The following is a 19,587-nucleotide window of genomic DNA, read 5'->3' as shown; positions in this document are numbered from 1 at the left end:
TTTTCTTTTGTTTTTTTCTTTTGCTCTCAGACAAATGATTGCGAAGACCTTGGTAACATCTAGAAAATACTTTGTAGGCTTTTTGTTGGGCTTAGAGTTTTGTTTGTTTGTTTGTTTGTTTGTTTGGTGAGACGGAGTCTCGCTTTGTCGCCCAGGCTGGAGTGCCGTGGCGCCATCTCGGATCACTGCAAGCTCCGCCTCCCGGGTTCACGCCATTCTCCTGCCTCAGCCTCCCGAGTACTTGGGACTACAGGCGCCCGCCACCACACCCGGCTAATTTTTCTATTTTTAGTAGAGATGGGGTTTCACCGTGTTAGCCAGGATGGTCTCAATATCCTGACCTTGTGATCCGCCCGCCTCGGCCTCCCAAAGTGCTGGGATTACAGGCGTGAGCCACCACGCCTGGCGGGCTTAGAGTTTTAAAACAAATTGTTAAATTTTAAAGCCTATTTCTAGTTCAGGGCTTTAGGGAGCTTGGAAAGTGTAGGTTATGTCACTTAGGACTCTGGTCGTCTTTCCTGAGCATGTGGGATGTTTTTCAGAGGCAGGTGGGGACGGGGGTGAGTTCATGTAGCTGGCCTAATGAACAAACTTCGATCTTGAGTCTCTTTCATTGAGAATGTGATTTTGTGTGAAGATAGCTATAAAATGGTACACTTGTAAATTTTTTAAAAAGTAAGTCACTAAAAAGAAACATCTGCCGCTTGTTTTCTAGGATTAGGATTATACAATCACTTTTAACAGCAAATACGGAGGTAAATTCATCTGACAGAGAAACACACCCAGTCACAAAGTCTCATTAGAAAGCAAAAGCAGTTTTAACTATTTTATTGAAATACTGGACATGCAGAGATGACATATTAGTAAGAATCATCACATTCAAAATACAATAATAGTAATAATAATAAGCACAGCGACTCATGCCTGTAATCCCAGCACTTTGGGAGGCTGAGGTGGACAGATTACTTGATGTTAGGAATTCGAGACCAGCCTGGCCAACACGGCGAAAACCCATCTCTACTAAAAATATAAAAATTAGCCAGGCATGGTGGCACGTGCCTGTAATCCCAGCTACTGGGGAGGCTGAGGCAGGAGAATTGCTTGAACCCGGGAGGTGGAGGTTGCAGTGAGCTGAGATCGTACCATTGCACTCTAGTCTGGATGACAGAGCGAGACTCTGTCTCAAATAATAATCATAATAATCATAATAATTCTAGCTGTGGACCATGTGCACACCTATTCTTGACATGTTAAAACTATCAATCACATCACATAATTGAAACTGTTTTTGCAGTCAGAGCTGTTGAAGGCTTTTCCTGGATGTCCCGAGCTTCCTTGTCTCCATTTAGTCTTCAGAGACTGGGGTGATCTCGAAGGTTGGTCAGCACCATCCAAAAGGACAGAGCGGGGGTGAGGTGTGTGTGGGAGCCGTGTGGAAAGTGTTCAGTTTCCTTTGATCATGATTGAGCTACTGTTTATAAAAATCCGCTGTTGTTTATGGGTGAGTGACAGCCAGAGTGATGGACAGATTAGCTATGAAATCAGGAGTAGGAAGGATTCAGGAACAATGCGCTGTTCAGATTATACTAGCTTTTAATGAGTTCTAAACATCAGCTCCCTGTACTCCACACCCTGCTCTTTACTGATGAGATGGCTCTCAGGATGTTGGACTCTCCAGTGGAGACTTTCCTGGGTCTTTCCCCTTGAATTGTCTGCTGTTACTTTTTATTGGCAATCAGAGTGTGCGTGTGGGACCTCTGTGAGCTGGCTAAGCTGGCTAGTTGACCCCTCCAAGTTAACGGGAACCCTGTCTTAGCTGGCTGTTCCAACTAGGAGCCGTTTTCTCCTGCTCAGCTACATATTAAATTGCTTCTGTCAAAGGGCAGGCAAGACCAAAAGGAAGGAGAGATGGAGATAAAGAATGAGACCTGGCTCTGCTCCATCCACCCTGGGATGAAATGCCTTTGTTGACTCCTTCGAAATTGCTTCCCAACAGCATTTTATGAAGACGAAGTGTCCCTTTCGAGTTGTTTAAAGGAGATACTGTGGGATTCTCAAATGCCTCTTTAAAAAGGGATTTTAAGGCCGAGGCAGGTGGATCACTTGAGGTCAGGAGTTCAAGACCAGCCTGACCAACGTGGCGAAACCCCGTCTCTACGAAAATACAAAAATTATCTGGGTGTGGTGGCACATTCCTGTAATCCTAGCTACTGGGGAGGCTGAGACACGAAAATTGCATGAACCCAGGAGGCGGAGGTTGCAGTGAGCTGAGATCGCGCCATTGCACTCCAGCCTGGGCAACAGAGTGAGACTCCATCTCAAATAAGTAAACAAAACTAAAAAGGCATTTTACATTTATATCTTATTTTTATTTTTATGTTTTATTTTTAGAGACAGAGTCTCTCTCTGTCACCTAGGTTGGAGTGCAATGGCACAATCATGGATCTCTGCAGCCTCAACCTCCCAGGTTCTAGTGATCCTCCTGCCTCAGCCTTCCAAGTAGCTGAGACTACAGTTGTTCACCACTATACCTGGCTAATTTTAAAAATTTTTTTGTAGGGATGAGGGTCCTCTGTTGCCCAGGCTGGTCTCGAACTGCTAGGCTCAAGCAATCTTCCTGCTTCAGCCTTCCAAAGTGCTGAAGTTAAATTTTAAAATATAAACTGTAAGGGGACATTGTTTTGAAAGACAGATCAAGGCCATAAAGGAAACAAACTCTAATTGCTAAATTTTAAACATGTGAGACTCCCTGCTCAAAGGCAGCTGGTCTTCTGTCTTGACTTTGTTGAGATCACCTAGGCCTCCACTGACCTTGACACTCTTTAAGGTAAAGCCGATCTCTGAAAACAGACATCACTGCTGAAGTAACCTGCCACATCAGTGCCTCACCTTGGTTCTTCTCCAGCAATTAACATTCACTTTAGGCCAGGCACGGTGGCTCACGCCCATAATCCCAGCACTTTGGGAGGCCAAGGTGGGCGGATTACAAGGTCAGGAGATCGAGACCATCCTGGCTAACACAGTGAAACCTCGTCTCTACTAAAAATGCAAAAAATTAGCCGGGTGTGGTGGCGGGTCTCTGTAGTCCCAGCTACTCAGGAGGCTGAGGCAGGAGAACGGTGTGAACCCAGGAGGCAGAGCTTGCAGTGAGCCGAGATGGCGCCACTGCACTCCAGCCTGGGCGACAGAGGGAGACTCCATCTCAAAAAAAAAAAAAAAAATTACTTTATTGGTCCTGGAGGCAGGAAGGAAGCCCTCAAAATCCCAAACCGTCTGAATACCCATTTCCATGTCTGCCCAACATCCCAGAACCATATTGCTGGTAGCCAACCAGATTTTGCATTGGCTCAGCTGGACTAGAAAGGTTCCATTCAAATCCAAGAAGCAATAGGTTTCCTGGTCTGCAAAGACAGACCTTCGAGGAGGCCACATGGTATGGCTGAAGTTGCATGTTCTGCTACCTTTGAGCTTGCAAACCCTTGGAGATAGGTGGTCACGTGAAGGTGCAGAGAAGAAAAGTGGAACAGCTGTGGTCTGTCATCTCCCAAGCCCATCCACCTGGGAATTTGGAAGAGCTATTTAGGACAGGATTTTCATCTGCCAAAAAGTGCTTAAGCTGAAGGCAAACAAAGTTAAGTCTTCCTTCCACCCAAGCCTTTGCTCTGTGAGTGTCTAGCAGGCTGGGCTGACAGCACAGCTGAGACTAGGCTAGCTTTAATTAATCTTGAGAACGAACCCTGGAGATCAGACTTCCGTTGCTCAAAGAAAGATATAACAACACCCTCTTCTCCATCACACACTGGCTGATACTTAAGCAAACAAGATGAGCCAAGGTAGCTATCCCAAGCCATGGAAATAAACAAGCAGGACCATGGACAAGGATAGGGTTTCTTTTCTGTTTAAGAGACTCTTTTGCAGAGGTGCGCTCACGGGCAAGGAAGAGAGCAGTCATTCATTTTCTCAGTGGCAGAGTATCACAGCTTCCCCTTAGGGTTCAGCCTTGGATTTGTTTAAGAAGCATGGTCGGGAGGGCCAGGGGGAAGAAATGTCTGTTAAGATGCTGTCATTGATGAGACTCAATTTAAGAATTATTTTCAGTGATTTTTCTGTGAAGAAATTACATCTTTTTTTAATGCAAAATGTTAGCAGTACAAGTGCTTTATGCTGATGGAGTGGTGGGGGTGATTTGTAGGAAACCATCACACCCTTTTGCCAATTCTTTGTTGTTGTTGTTGTTGTTGAATTGAGGAAGGGACAGCTGGCTGGGGCTAGGCATGCTAGGCATGCAGTCTGTGATCTAGCACGGAATTCTCTGGGTAAAAAATTAGTTTATGCACAATGCCCTCCTCCCTATTGTGGCAGCAGTCTAGAAAAAATGACTAACTGGTGGCCTTATTTGGTCTTATTTGGTGGCCCCCAGGCAGGGTGGCTTATGCCTGTAATTCCAGCACTTTGGAAGGCTGAGGTGGGTGGATCACTTGGGGTCAGGAGTTCGAGACCAGCCTGGCCATCATAGTGAAACCTCATCTGTACTAAAAATACAAAAAAATTAGCCAGGCGTGATGGCACATGCCTGTAATCCCACTTACTGGGGAGGCTGAGACAGGTGAATCGCTTGAACCTGGGAGGTGGAGGTTGCAGTGAGCCAAGATCGTGCCACTGCATTCCAGCCTGGGCAAAAAAAGCGAAATTCTGTCTCCAAAAAAAAAAAAAGACTACAAATCCCTAGATTTGAGATGAGTTACTCAAATTATACTCATCACCCTCTGTTTAAAGCTGCTGGAGAATCTCTGCATTGAGGTCTTGCCGAGGCAATATAGGGTGTATACTGTGTGTACACATATGTCACACACATACCTCCCAAGTGCACATGTGCATCACGTGTGCCTCACATGTATGTGCATGAATATACACACATGAGCATGTCTTTCACATGCATGGTACTTAAGCAAACAAGATGAGCAGATGTAGACTGAGCCATGGAAATAGGCTGGAGAAGGGCAGTGGACAAAAGGAGGGCATCATACATGTGAAGCATCACACGTGTGTTCTGTCATACCACCTACATGCATGTACATTACATGTTTATGTGTGCACATGCTTGGGAGCACAAACTAGAGTGAAGGTACAAGTTGAGAACTTGAGAGCCTTAGAACACCATCCACGTCTCCTGAGAAGTGGGATGCTGGTTTATGTTAAGAAAGCCACCAAGCCTTGGTTATTGCATTAGTCCGTTCTCACGCTGCTAATAAAGACATGCCTGAAACTGAGTAATTTATAAAGGAAAGAGGTTTAATTAACTCAAAGTTCAACATGGCTGAGGAGGCCTCAGGAAACTTACAATCATGGCAGAAGGGGGAAGCAAACATGTCCTTCTTCACATGATGGCAGCAAGGAGAAGTGCAGAGCGAAGGAGGGGGGAAAGCCCCTTATAAAACCATCAGATCTCGTGAGAACTCACTCGCTATCACGAGAACAGCATGGAGGTAACTGCTCCCATGATTCAGTTACCTCCCACTGGGTTCCTCCCACAACACATGGGGATTATGGGAGCTGCAGTTCAAGATGAAATTTGGGTGGGGACACAGCGAAACTGTACCAGTTATGTTACACGAGAACCATTTAGCTTTCTTGTTAAAAAATCATACCCATGAAAAAGATATCAGCGTACTCAGCAATGTACGTATCCCCTTACGTGGGGACAGGAACCCTCCCAGGAACTGATAGTCTAGCCCACTGGGAGGGCAGAAGAAACATGGCTCTTCCCTGGCTGCACCTGCTGAGTTGACAGGTAGTCCCAGAGAGCTGGTCGTGAGTCTTCCTCTCTTGAGACTAGCAGATTTCCTTCAGGGTCCTTGGCAATGTATTCTTTGTAAGAATCTGGGATGACCGTGTCTCCCTCTGTGTCCAGGGCTAAAACAGTCTTATTTGGTGGCCCCCAGCAGCCCTTAGCATTGGGTTCATCCTGGGCTTCCCTTTCTGTCTTCAGTGACTCCCACTACAAAGGGGCCTTCTCTATGGCTTAAGCAACTGGAGGCCCTGTCACTGAGTAATTGGAGTGGACAAGGCTGTGGGGTGTCATTTCAGATTTCGTTGAAGGTGGCTTTGCATCATATTCCTTAACAGGCATATTCCTAAAAGGAGAGGACAATTTTATCTCTAACCAGGACATTTCTTTCCTGCTTCCAGGCCTAGCAGGATCAGGAAATGAACTTAGTATCCCCACTAGACACCAATATCTAAGCAAAGAGGTGTTCTTTCCCTGCGCCACCCCCCCCAACCCAGCCTGTCCCTTCAATAATGCCAGGAAAGAGAGAGATGATGAAAAATTGGCCGAGCGTGGTGGCACATGCCTGTAATCCCAGCACTTTGGGACACTGAGGCAGGCGGATCACCTGAGGTCAAGTTTGAGACCTGCCTGGCCAACATGGCAAAACCCCATCTCATCACCTGAGGTCAAGAGTTTGAGACCTGCCTGGCCAACATGGCAAAACCCCATCTCCACTAAAAATACAAAAATTAGCTGGGCGTGGTGGCGCATGCCTGTAATCCCTGCTACTTGGGAGGCTGAGGCAGGAGAATCACTTGAACCCGGGAGGCGGAGGTTGCAGTGAGCCAAGATCGTGCCACTGCACTCCAGCCTAGGTGAAAAAGCGAAACTCTGTCTCAAAAAAAATAAAAAATTAGAGACTGCCCATGAGAATGTTCCCAGAAAGTCACATATTAAAAGCAAAACAAGAACTTAGGTAAAGGTTTACTCTGACAGAATGTTTGATGGGAAATATGGTGTTTTTGAATTTGACAAAAACGTGGATGAGACAAGTGATTGATTGTCATTACTTTAAGTTCCACTGCTTGGCTTGCCAGCTATTGGGATTCTTAGAATGATACACGTTTTGGAAACACTAATCATATCTTCCCAACCATCTATGGAAACTTTTGATACTTCTCTTGCCACCTTTCTTTTTTTCCTTCTCCTTTTTTTTTTTTTTTTTTTACTGTTTAAGGAATTTTTATTAAAGCAAGAATTTTACAATCCAAATTACATTTCCCTGCTCAGTTAGCAATTCTGTTACTTAAAACAGAACTGATATTTTGAGCTGTTCTACAGTAAAGAATTACAAAATTAAAGAAAGGAATGCTTTAAATTTTTGTACTTTGCTGAAATTATTTTCCCCAGGGTTTATAAAACATTAATTTGTTTTTATATTTTACTATTTTTATGGATTTTTTGTTGTTGTTGTTTTTAAATCAACAGGTAACCTAAGATGAGCGTTCTGTTTGCTAGACCTTCAGCCACTGTTTTTTAGCAAGGCCAAAGGTCATGTGTGCCTTCCACTGTAACTTTACTGTCTTCATTGAATACTCACATTCAGAGCTGATCAGGAATATGAAACTTTTTTTCTTTCTTTTTTTAAGAGACAGGGTCTCACCATATTGCCCAGGCTAGTCTCAGAATCCTGGGCTCGAGCAATTCCCCTGCCTCGGCCTCCCAAAGTGCTGGGATCACAGGTGTGAGCCACCATCCCCAGCCCAGAACATGTATTTTGACAGTCCTTTGCTCCCTACCTGTCACTGTGATCAGCCTGTGCACTTTTCCAGCACGGTGCTCCTCATCTAGGGCAGCTAGGACCGCGAGCTTCGGCAAGAAACACTTGTATTCCGTTATGGAGAGAAAGTTAAATTTGTGTAAGCAAATAGACTCCAGTTCACTGCCAGGTCTAGAAGCCCCATCCACCAGCCCGCATGTTCCTCTCTGCATGTCATTTTATTCTCCAAAGTCCCTCTGCCTTCTAGATTGTGCCATGCTATGGTATGAACCCCACTTAAGTTTCTTTTTCTTCTTCTTCTTTTTTTTTTTTTTGAAATGGAATCTTGCTCTGTCACCCAGGCTGAAGTGCAGTGGCGCGATCTTGGCTCACTGCAACCTCCACCTCCCGGGTTCAAGCGATTCTCCTGCCTCAGCCTCCCGAGTAGCTGGGATTACAGGCGCCCGCCACCACACCCGGCTAATTTTTGTATTCTTAGTAGAGACAGGGTTTCCCCATGTTGGCCAGGCTGGTCTTGAACTCCTGATCTCAGGTGATCCGCCTGCCTCGGCTTCCTAAAGTGCTGGGATTACAGGCATGAGCACCGTGCTCAACACTGCTAAAGTTTCATCTACACGTCCAGTATTACCCAACTCTGTTACTGACGCACAAGCTAACATCATTCAACATAGGCCGCAATATCATATTATCTTTCCCAATATCTTTTTCACTGAGTCCACTTAGGTTTAATCAGCACTTAACTACCCATGCTAATGGCAGGTAAGTAGCAGCTTGCATAACCCAAGTGATTAGATACTCTGAAATCAATGGGGTGCATTACTTTTTATTCCCTCCCAGCACCCAGCAGATTTGTCTTCATCATTAAATATGGAATGGAGACTGAAATTTTTGAATTAAAATGATGTTAACCTTTAAATTAGCATGTTGCTTCTCTCTTTTAGATAAAAGAAAACCAGAGAGCAAGTTATCTTTGAAACAGATATTTCAAAAAGTGGAGAATAGCTTTCCCTATGATAGAAACCTAACTGTGTATTTGAATGGAATTATAGCATCAGATTTAAAGGCCTGTCTGTTAGCCTTAGAATGGTCATCCTGCTGATGAAGACCCACAAATGCCTGGGTCTGCATTTCATTTTCAGGTTCCCGGTGGCTGCTTTGGACTCTGGCCTCCCTACAGGTAGTTTCTCTGGTTGCAGGGTCATGAGTACTATAGAATTAGTGTTTTTGTTTTTGTTTTGTTTTTGAGACGAAGTTTCGCTCTTGTTGCTCAGGCTGGAGTGCAATGGCACGATCTCGGCTCACTGCAACCTCCACCTCCCGGGTTCAAGTCAGTCTCCTGCCTCAGCCTCCCGAGTAGCTGGGATTACAGGCGCTCACCACGACGCCTGGCTAATTTTTTGTATTTTTAACAGAGACAGGGTTTCACCGTGTTAGCCAGGCTGGTCTTGAACTCTTGATCTCAGGCAATCCACCCACCTCAGCCTCCCAAAGTGCTGATTACAGGCATAAGCCATCATGCCTGGCCTATAGAGTTAGTCTTCTCTGCCTTGAATTTATTTCTACCAATTCTTGGTCCCTTGGAATCATTTCCCTAAAACTCAGCATTTATTCAAGGACCCTGGAACATCTCATGTTATAATAATTGTAAAGTTAGGTCTAAAGCATTTTCTTCCAAATCTTTGCTTGTTTTTATTAAAAAATAAAAATAAAAAGTCACACTTTGCTAAACATGGCTGCTAGGAAGCCCTGAGCTGAACTTGCAGTTGACCTTACTTTTACTAATGGTGTGGGATTTTACTGCATGCAATTTCTACAACAACTTTTTCTATAGTCTTGTTTTATAACTGTACTTCTTTTTATTTTTGTATGGATTTATCTATCCAAAATCTTATTGAACATATTTTTCTGAGCCACAGGAAGTACTTTTGGCAATGAGGTGGTGTGAATTACACAGAAAAAGCAGCACATTAAGAAGGACACCCACAGGTGGAGCAGTTAGTCACTCCCACTGGCCAACAGCGCTTGCTTAGGGAGCCAGAAGAGGAAAGCTCATTTAAAAATATGGTAAAATCTATGTGTGAGATGCTGAGTGATGCTCTCAGACAAAACCCAAAGATGATAACATCCTTGCAGACACCCAGGTGTGTATTTCTTTGTACTCTGGAAAATGATCAGTCACTGAAATGGACATAGTCTCTTTTCTTATCGCTTGTAAATGTCAGTTTGGGGAACAAAAAAAAAATGCCACTTTATGGTGTGAAGTGCCTGTCTACAATAGTCCTTGCAGAGCGGCTCAGAGAGTCCATGGCATTAAAGATATGACAGTTACTGTGTATACAGTCAGCGGGGAAGGCGGCACAGCAGTATTTCCAAGTGGTGGAGCCCTACCAACACTCAGACCACACCCCCTGCACGCTGCATGCTCATTGGCAGGAAAGGGTGCTTTTGTTTTATGAACAGTGTCCTGTGGTCTTTAGTATGTATTTTGGCATTGTTTTTTTTTTTTTTTTTTTGAGACTGAGTTTTCTCTTGTTGCCCAGGCTGGAGTGCAGTGGCACAATCTCAGCTCACTGCAACCTCCACTTCCCGGGTTCAAGTGATTCTCCTGCCTCAGCCTCCCGAGCCGCTGGGATTACAGCCACATGCCACCTTGCCCGGCTAATTGATGTATTTTTAGTAGAGATGGGGTTTCACCATGTTGGCCAGGCTGGTCTCGAACTCCTGACCTCAGGTGATCTACCCACCTTGGCCTCCCAAAGTGCTGGGATTACAGGTATGAGCCACCGCGCCCAGCCATGCATTGTGGTTTTCTTAATGCCCAGCTTTGTATGAAGTCCTCTAAAATCCCCTTTGAGGAGTCGTTGAATTACATTTCCATTTTCTTTCATTAGGAAGCTATGTCTGGCCTGAAAAATAAAAACAATTTTATGGTTTCTCATAAAGGTGTAATTTCGCTTCACTCTTATTCACTTATTTTCACGATGGAGAGAATAAAATTGTTTCTCCACAGGAATCATAGTCCATCTTTTGCCTTTCATGTTAGTGATTCTCCCCTCTCATGGCTCCCTAAGAAAAACTAAAGCAATCTGAAAAGAACAAAATGCAATCTTCTAACAAAGTTGGCTTTGTCTTGATAAATACAATGATGGATGACCACGACCACTTGAGTCCTTTTGGGCAAATGAAGAATTCTCTGATTATATCTGAGAAGTGGAAACATATGAATTTATGTTCTGGTTCTTCAAATATCTTCTCCCTTTCCCTTCTTACATTGTCCTAACTTGCCTGAAATTAATGAAGCAAATCCGCAAGGGCAGAGGCTAGAAGTTTTTGAGGTTTGAAGCTTATAGGAGGGTCCTCTTTAAGAAAAACAATACAAAAATGTCTTACTTTCACAATTTTTTACAAAAACATATGACCACATGAACATACTGCCCAGGTCCCTCCTGGGCCTTGGAAAGGCCCGTGCAAGAGAGATCCCTGAAGCTTGAACTTGTCTATTGACTTCATGATAAGTCCATTTCTGCGGGCACTGTATTGTGGCAAATGTCCATCTACGCTATGCACACTCGAATTAGATACCTGTGTATGTGAACACGGGAACGTAGGTAATGCCTATACAGAGAATAAATAGGAATATACTAGGATAAATATAAAAACACAAGATTACATATTGAGTTTTACATACATGAACACACAGATACTTTTTTTTTTTCTTCTATTTTTGTTGTTTCTAAAGATGATAGCCAGGCATGATCCCTCTTCTCCAGACTTTGAATTGCCTACCTGCATTTCAATGTTCGCTTTAAGGGGGAGGTCATCAATTTAGCACATTATCATTCAATCAGACAAGCTGACTCAAATACTGTTCTCTGAATTGGACTCATGCTGAGCAATTCTCTATTCTAGAAGCCAGGTGTGAGGGGTGGGAGGAAGGAAGCGGGTGCGGGTAGGGAGCCCATTGCCAGTAGACAGAGCATGGCTTGGTTTTTTCCCTACCCTACAAGCAGTTCAGATACTGGTTTGGAGGTCTCCATTGAGGAGGGTCCTCTGGGTCTCCGTGGTCTCATTCAGCCGGGATTTGTCCTGCTTACTGTCACTCCGCTCCCCGTCATCTGTGCCGCTCACCTTGACCAAGCAGAGGACATTCTGGAAGCTCTTTTTGAAGTTGTCAGACAAGAAGGCGTATAGGATAGGGTTGGCACAGCTGTTAGCATAGGTGAGGACCACCACAAAGTCAAACATGCCTTTAAGGGCTGGGGTGGGACTGATGGCCATGGAGACGGAAGAAACGTTGAATATGTAGAAGGGAAGCCAGCAGAAGATGAAGACAGCCACCACGATGGACACCATTCGAGTGACCTTCTTCTCAGACTTCTTCCTCTTGGAGGAGCCCACTCGGATTCCAGAGGACTTCACCTTGATGATAATGAACAGGTAGCAAAGACAAATGATGGTGAGGGGTACGAGGAACCCCAGGATGAAAGTGTAGATGATGAACCCTGTGTACCAAGCCCCAGATTCACCTGGCCAGTTGATGGTGCAGCTGCTTCTCCCCCACTGGTTGCTCCGGAGCCCAGCATATATCATGATGGGCAAGATGACCAGCAGAGAGATTCCCCACACAGCCATGGTGATCATCTTGGCCGTCCGGGGTCTCCTCCACTTGGCCGACTTGATAGGGTGGACCACAGCCAGGTATCGGTCGATGCTCATCACTGTCAAGCAGAAGATGCTGGTGAACTGATTGATGCCATCCACAGTCATGACCACCCGGCAGATGGCCTTGCCAAAGGGCCAGTGGACCAGAGCCACCTGCATAGCCAAGAAAGGCAGACCCAGCATGAAGAGCTCGTCTGCGATGGCCAGGTTGAGGATGTAAATGTTGGTGATGGTCTTCATCTTGGCATAGCGGAGGATGACGTAAATGACAAGTGTGTTGCCACACAACCCAATGATGCAGACCACAAAATAGATGAATGTGAGGACTGCATTGCTCGTCAGGTCATAGTATGGCTCTGTCTGGTTTGAGGTGTTGGTTGACACCACAGAGCCATTCAAGTCAAATGGAATGGATAGCCATGTGTGGCTTCCATTGAGTGGCTTATCCACCGTGTCCATGGCTGCTTTTCGGTCTTAGGCTAGGTCCAGTCAGTCCAGAGATCTTATTCTCACCTTAACGGACCCTGGAGGCCAAGGATCCAGTGTGACATCTGGAAGGAAAAAAGGAAGATTGGCCCGTCGGTCACGAGCTGTTTAAACTCTCACCAAATTTACACACTTCTGGTTTACCCTCTCAGACATACTCTTACATTGAAAAATGTATTATCTTTCCGCATCAACATTAAGCTCTAGAGTTCCTCATCAGTTTTTGAGTAGTTTTTCCAATACTAGGGAAGGGTTTGAGTTTAGCCATCATCTGCTGACGCACATGTTGGGGAGGGCTGTGGCTTCAAAAAGCACATACTTTGACCCCTACGAAGTGGACTGATCTAAACTGCAGAAAGGCAGAGCTTGGAGAAGTTCAGTGCCTGACCTCGGAAGGGTCTGACACTGACATTCCTGGCCTCTTCCCTACCAGGAAGTCTGTGCTGACTTGCTGACCGCCTTGGAGTCTTTCCGTTCTGAAAATGCCATAGTGGAAAAAACCCAGACTCTAGAGGTAGAACAAACCGGGTTGCACTGGTGAGCCCGTGTGACCGCTGCCTGGCCCTTAATGGTTCTGACTCTTATTTGTTCACAGGGGGGTGTCATGAAGGTTAAATGATGGAATGTATGTGAAAACGCCGAGCATTGCGTTGGGCTCATAATGGGAACCTCATAAGTGTTGTTTTCCCCCCATGTTTTCCTCTACCATCTCATTATCTCTGATGTATTGAAATCTACCTGCATGGTGAACCAATTTATAGTCTTCGGTATTAAAAATAAAAGTCTGGTATGCTTTCATTTTTGAAATGTAGGCTTCAGTTTATGTTTTGCTTTTCTTCTATTTTTGTTTTCCAATACCTAATGCTTGACTTCCTCAAGAGCTCTTTCCCAAAGTCCCTAAGGGGACGCTGCTCCCAAGTGCTGTAACACCCCAGAGAATTTGCCTGCCATTTTCTAATTAAGGGCAAAAACGGGAAACAGGTGTGGGACACAAGCTCTTTCATAGAAGTAAGCAGAAGGCTTCCAGCACTGATAGAATTCATTCACACCCACAATTCCCTTGATCTCCCCAACTGTCCTAGGTGGTAGGGATAATTACCCCCATTTTAGAGATGTTGAAACTGAGGCTTAGACAGTTTAAGGAGCTCACTCCCATTCTCTTGTACATAACTGGTGCAGCTGGGATGTGAACACAGGCCACCTGGCCCCAAGTCTTTTGCACGTCTCAAGGCATCCCCTCTGCTCCTCGGTGGCCTAGAGACTGAACGGCTGGTAATTGGGCTTTGGTTTGAAGCAACTGACTCCTGTGTTACTTCCTTGCTGAGAAAATAATTGGAACACTATTGGCTTGGCTTAAGATCTAAAACGATAGTTCATCCCATATTTAAATGATTGATATACAGCCATTCAAAAAATATCACGGGGTTGGGGTGGGCAGGGGGCTTCTTTGTGCTAACGGCAGGGATGTAGAAATGAACAAACTGACCCGGCGAGGTGGCTCCCGCCTCTAATCCCAGCACTTTGGGAGGCTGAGGCAGGTGGATCACGAGGTCAGGAGATTGAGACCATCCTGGCTAACACGGTGAAACCCCATCTCTACTAAAAAATACAAAAAATTAGCCGGGCGTGGTAGCGGGCTCCTGTAGTCCCAGCTACTCGGGGGGCTGAGGCAGGAGAATGGCGTGAACCTGGGAGGCGGAGCTTGCAATGAGCCGAGATCGCGCCACTGCACTCCAGCCTGGGCGACAGAGCGAGACTCCGTCACAAAAAAAAAAAAAAAAAAAAAAAAAAAAACAAACTTGGCTAGTGCCCTCTAGAAGGTGATAATTTAAAAGGGGAGATAGGAAAGGAAGTCAGCTCATACAGGGTGGGAATTGCATGAGAGAGAAACGACCAACTTAAGAATGCCTTCCTTTCCTGGGGGACTCAGAGGAGGCTTCCAAAGAGAAATGTTTGAGCTGGGTCTTGGGTGTATGAAGAGTGAGGCAGGAAGACAGCAAAGAGGCCAATCTAGGAAGAGGCGAGATGTTCAAAGGGTGATATGTTCAGCAGAGTGGGAATAATTCACTCGGCTGACACATTTCCCCTGAGCTAGGTACTTTTCCTGGTGCCAGGGTGTAGATGGAAGATTACTCCTGAATCCTTGGAAAGACTTCAGATGAGTTAAAGGAGACTTGGCCAGCAACAAGTGCTTGAGGATCCTTGCTCACCTTTGCCTCTGATTCATTCTGAACTGCCAGGTGCATTGCTGGTTCCTTTTGTGCTCATTTCCCTACCACACAACTGTGCAGTGAGATCTGGGCTTTGTGGCTGACCATTTGGTGAAGTATTTGGAGGACCTGGAATTTCATGTCTGTATTGGGTAAAAAACCATAGACTGGCAGCAATGAAAACAAGTTGTACAGAAACTGTGGTTAGTATCCCTGGATTAACTTGGGTAATTTCATTATCATTTCTAACCATCTTGTCAGTTGGATTAATTCTACAGAGCCAGAATCCTATTCAAGCTGCCTGCAATTAGAGTGTACCTTATCATGGGGATTTCCAGGGCCCCATCTATAAACATGAATGGTCACCCTCCAATGTCCAGGTAACACGGAGTCCCTCTGGGCTGGCAGAGCCCCGTCTAAGAGCTTTTGGGCCAGGAACGATGATAGTGCAGGGAGTATGAGGGAGGGTTGAGTGTTGCTTTCCAGCCCTAACTTGGTCATTTTAACTGGAGTTTCACTCAATGGGACAGAATTGCTTAATGATAGCAACAGACAGGGTTCAGAGTCTTGGTGAAGGTGGTGGAGGTGGGAGGCTGGGGAGCCGGTTGAGAGTGGGAAGGCTCCTCTAAGCAAGAAATGAACTTAAATCATGGGGAGATTTATTTAACAAAGAAGTCAGCCGCTTAAGGTCTTCCAGAGATTTCTGTTTCATTTTTGTTTCAGAGAAAGAATATTCCAATGCCAGGCAGCCAATTCTTGTTGAATTGTGGTTAAATTAAATGTACAAGGAAGTTTGGTTTTCTGCATTCTTTGTTTTTCCAGCCCAATAATTGTTAGATGCTGAAAATGGCTAGTGGTTGGTTTCCTCTGAACCAAGTCCAGGCTCTGTGGAGAGGAGGGTAAGAATGGTCTCACGCACCTGCACCCCCGCCTCCCTTTTACGTAGGGGCTGTGGTTACCAGCCCAAAAAATGAGTGTTGGGATGGCGACCGGACATCAGGGGAGGTCCTAAATCCTGCTCAGCTTCAGTTTCTCCTCTCCCCATCATCTTTCCGCATTCACTTCCCACCCCCGCCTCCCTTGGGGCCTTCAGAACCCGGCTTGGTCTCTGCGCCGCTGGAGCGAGAGCCCCCATTAGCAGGGTGATAAAAGCCCCTGTAGACCACCGCGGCGCGTGAGCGTCTGGGAAAAGCCGGGGCGGTGCTGGCCTACGGGGTTGAGAAACCGAGGGGCGAGTGTCAGGACCGCGGAGCCGATGCTCCCGGCTGGCACAGAAAGTCCTCCTGGCCTTCCAACTCGCTGATCCTAAGAGCAAGGGTTTCCCAAAGAACTCCGTGCCGTTTCCAGGAAGACGAGGGAAGAGTGAAGATTGTAGCGCCAGCACGCCCAGTCTCTAAACGCAGAGCAGGGGTGCCGGGGATGGTGGGTTGGGGCGCTGAGGACAGAGATATCGGGGCGCAGAAGACAGTCGCTTGGGGACTTGGCCAGCGGCTTTCGGGCACGGGCTATGCAGTGGTTTGGTCTCTCCAAACCTAGACAAACCGTCCTTTCTGTCCCGAGGTGGGGGACGGGGACGGATCCTAGATCGTTCAGCGTCTATCTCCCCGGCTGGGCGAGGAAAAGAACAGGAAAGAAGCCTCCCTTTCTCTGCTCTGCGCCGCCGCCTGCCTCTGGCAGGCTCGGATCTCCGGGTGCGCTCCCGCAGGAGCCCCAGCTAGCACCTCACGGCCTCGCTCCTCTCGCGCCGGGTCTCTCTTGCAGGGCGCTGGGAGAGAAGTTGTCATCCGTCGCAGCTACCACCTGAAATCTCGGGCTAAAGGGCACACGCCACGCACACGGGCATGAGGCTGTGAGGACACGTCCGTTCCAGCACACTCTACCCACAGCCCCCTTACTCAGGCAGGGGTACCCGCTGTCGTTCATTCCTACTACAATCACCCCAAAAAGCACAAGAGCGGAGAATCACGCCCCGGGACAGGCACTCGGATGGGCACACCACCATCAGCGCAGATGCACACAGGTGCCCAAGTGCGCTTCTCGCTCCCTTCATCTCTGTCTCACACACACACACGCACACACACCACACTCCTCACCTTTGCTCTTCCGCTGCAGTCCGCTAACTCCGGTCTCCCGACACCCAGCGGCTGTCTCCGAGCCAGCTGGGCTTCGGGGCGCGCAGCAGCTTGGCTAGCGCCCGGCGCCGGACGTTTGGGGTTTCTGGCTCCTCCACCGTCTTGTGCCGGCTCCCACTAGCCCCTGGCCCGTAGAGAGCTCGCCTCGCCCGCAGACCCCCCGGCGCCAAGCCTCAGACTGGGGCTCTGGGCGCCGGTGGTCTTTCGAGCGCGCGCGCATGGGTGGCTGCGCCGCTTCGACTGGCCCAGGCAGCACGGGCCCCTCGGCACATTTCCCCACGCCCCCCTCCCGCTACGTCACAGCGGCTTCGCTCCGCCCTCCCCCAACCCCTCCTCCCGGGTCCTGTAGAAGGACAGGGGTGAGACCGACTGAAACGCCTGCAGGTGGCAGCGGGCAGAGCTTACAGACAGCTGGGAAGCGAGAAGAGAGGGGACCCGCATGCGGGGGCGTGAAAGGTTAAGCGTTTTCGTTCTCCTCAAGACTCATGGCAAGGACAAGCGCTATTTTCCCTCTGATTTCACAGAATCGATTCCCTTCCACCTAGCATATTCTAGGCAGCTGGAGTGGCGGCCGGGGTGACCCAGATTTACACCGGGACCTCTGTGATTTTCTTAGCCAAACAAGTTAGCAAAACTGTGTTTACCGTGGGCCAGCCCCGGGCGCAGGGAGCAGTGCGCAGGGCCAGGCTAAGGATAGGGAGAAAAAGGGCTCAGGGGACAGCGCTTCTCCGTGCAGTTCCCAATGAGCGCAGGGCATGTAAACCCACACCTGGAGTCCAAGATTCAGTCCTAGGAGCCATCAGAGGGTCAGTGGAGGTCGACTGGTCCCAGCTGTCCCTGCGTCCCACAACTTGGAGGTGCAGCGGCCATATAGGTGGTCCCCTTGCTGTAGCCACGTCAGTCAGCACCTGCTGGTCTGACCCAGCACAGTCCCTCCTACATGCTGTGAGGGAGCAAAGGGGAACAGGCAAGAAGTGGGAGTTACATCACATGGAGTTGCAGCTATTTCTTTTTGACTGTGATGATTCAGCCTCTTTTCCAATAGTTTAATAAGTCATAATCAATCCTGCAGCCTCCCCTTCCTCACCCTCCTCCAAGTACATACGTACACACACGCACACACACACCATCCTCAGTACAGTGTTAGAGGATGTGAAAACAGAAAGCAAACCCCAACTAGCTTTCTCTGTGAGCTGAGCTGCCTTGATTTGTCCATCCTATTATTTGATTTAGAATTCACCAGGGAAAAGTAAAAGTCCAGAAGCTGTGTGGCAGGTGCGGTGAGCCCTAGAGATACATGAGTGACACGGGAAAGGAACCACCAGGTATAGCAGCAGCCAGCTGCTCTCTTCTATCTGGGCCAAATTGTATCTTGTACCCACTGTAAGATGGGGATCAGGGGTTTCCATCTCTCTCTCTGAGAGGCGGGGGAGCGGGAAGAGAGGGGACCCTCATGCGGGGGCGTGAAAGGTTAAGCGTTTTCCCTTCACGATAGGGCTTAACTCTTGGCATCCTGGAGCTCAGGGCAAGATGGAAATTGAGCTGCAATTGCCTTAAGTTCCAGGAGTCAGTCTGGGAGCCAGCATCTCTTTTAGACATGTGCATGCAATTGGAAGGGCTGGGGTGGGTAGCTCACAAGAAGAGGACTGTGTCTGCTCGCCATTAGTGAGAAGAGGGAGAGGCAGAGAGGTATAATGGTATCAGGAGGGCATCGTGGAATTGCACTCAGGGGAACTCGGTATCCTCTGGCCACACAGTTGCTGCAATGCCTGTTGCCACCTCCAGTTTAAAACCAGTAACCTGGCTGGTTTCCCGGAAAAGAAGGAAGAGCCACGAAGTGTCCACTCTGCCCTCAAATTCCTTCCCTTTGTACTATGTTATCTTTTAAAAGTTCTCAAACGGTTAATACCAAATGTATGTTTCATTGAAAAAATAATAACTGAAGGCAGCAGAGTCCGAGATGATGCTGCTGTTCTACCCTGGCTGCAGGGACGGGCTGATCGTGGAGGAGGGACAGCGCTGCCACCACTTCGCTTGCAACACGTGGCCCTGTGTGCACAACATCACCCACAAGGTAACAAATCGGAAGTACTAAAAGCTGAAAGAAGTGGATGATGGACTTGGGAGAGCAGCTGCCTGGGAGGATGTTGACTCTACTGCAGAGTCATGTAAATGAGAACCTCCTTGTGCTTACTGCATGTAGCTTCAGAGCCGCTCTGCAGATGAGCCAAAGACCACCTTCTACCAGTGCTGCAGGGCTCAGTGTGGACACCACTGCAGGGATTAGGGCAAGGACAGCCCAGCTGCCTGAGTGTCTGCTTACCTCAGGGTAGACGCTCAGCTAGGGGTATGAATCGTGTGTCCTGAGGGTCTTTGCTGGTGTGGTGGAAAGCTAACCCTTTTGAGGTGAAGAGTCAGGGTGTCAGGAAATGTGGCCTATCTGCCAGTCACAGCGGATGAAATCATTGATGTCCAGGGAGTTTTTTTGTGTGGGGAGGAGACCCATAACTAAGTATGCTCTGTTTGAAGTTCCTTTCCCTCCTTCCT

General features: G+C 47.4%; 1 protein-coding gene and 1 pseudogene across 1 annotated transcript; one reads left to right on the top strand and one right to left on the bottom strand.

The window, feature by feature from the left end:
* Positions 1-11,271: 11,271 nt before the first annotated feature.
* On the bottom strand, positions 11,272-17,282 carry SSTR2 (somatostatin receptor 2). The gene is made up of 2 exons (XM_023211935.3): positions 17,002-17,282; positions 11,272-12,763 (listed from the first exon to the last, which is right to left on the bottom strand). Exon 2 carries the CDS (start codon positions 12,669-12,671, stop codon positions 11,562-11,564), a length of 1,110 nt encoding a protein of 369 aa, XP_023067703.1. The 5' UTR covers positions 12,672-12,763; positions 17,002-17,282; the 3' UTR covers positions 11,272-11,561.
* A 1,721-nt stretch (positions 17,283-19,003) lies between these two features.
* LOC111542281 lies at positions 19,004-19,327 on the top strand (annotated as a pseudogene).
* Positions 19,328-19,587: the final 260 nt, after the last annotated feature.

The sequence above is a fragment of the Piliocolobus tephrosceles genome, chromosome 16 (assembly GCF_002776525.5).
Source record: "Piliocolobus tephrosceles isolate RC106 chromosome 16, ASM277652v3, whole genome shotgun sequence".
NCBI classification, from domain to species: domain Eukaryota; kingdom Metazoa; phylum Chordata; class Mammalia; order Primates; family Cercopithecidae; genus Piliocolobus; species Piliocolobus tephrosceles.
This window is presented reverse-complemented; position numbering and strand designations above follow the sequence as displayed.

Excerpts from the sequence above, each read along its gene's own strand:
- SSTR2 (XM_023211935.3), bottom strand. The coding sequence starts at position 12,671 with ATGGACACGGTGGATAAGCCACTCAATGGAAGCCACACATGGCTATCC.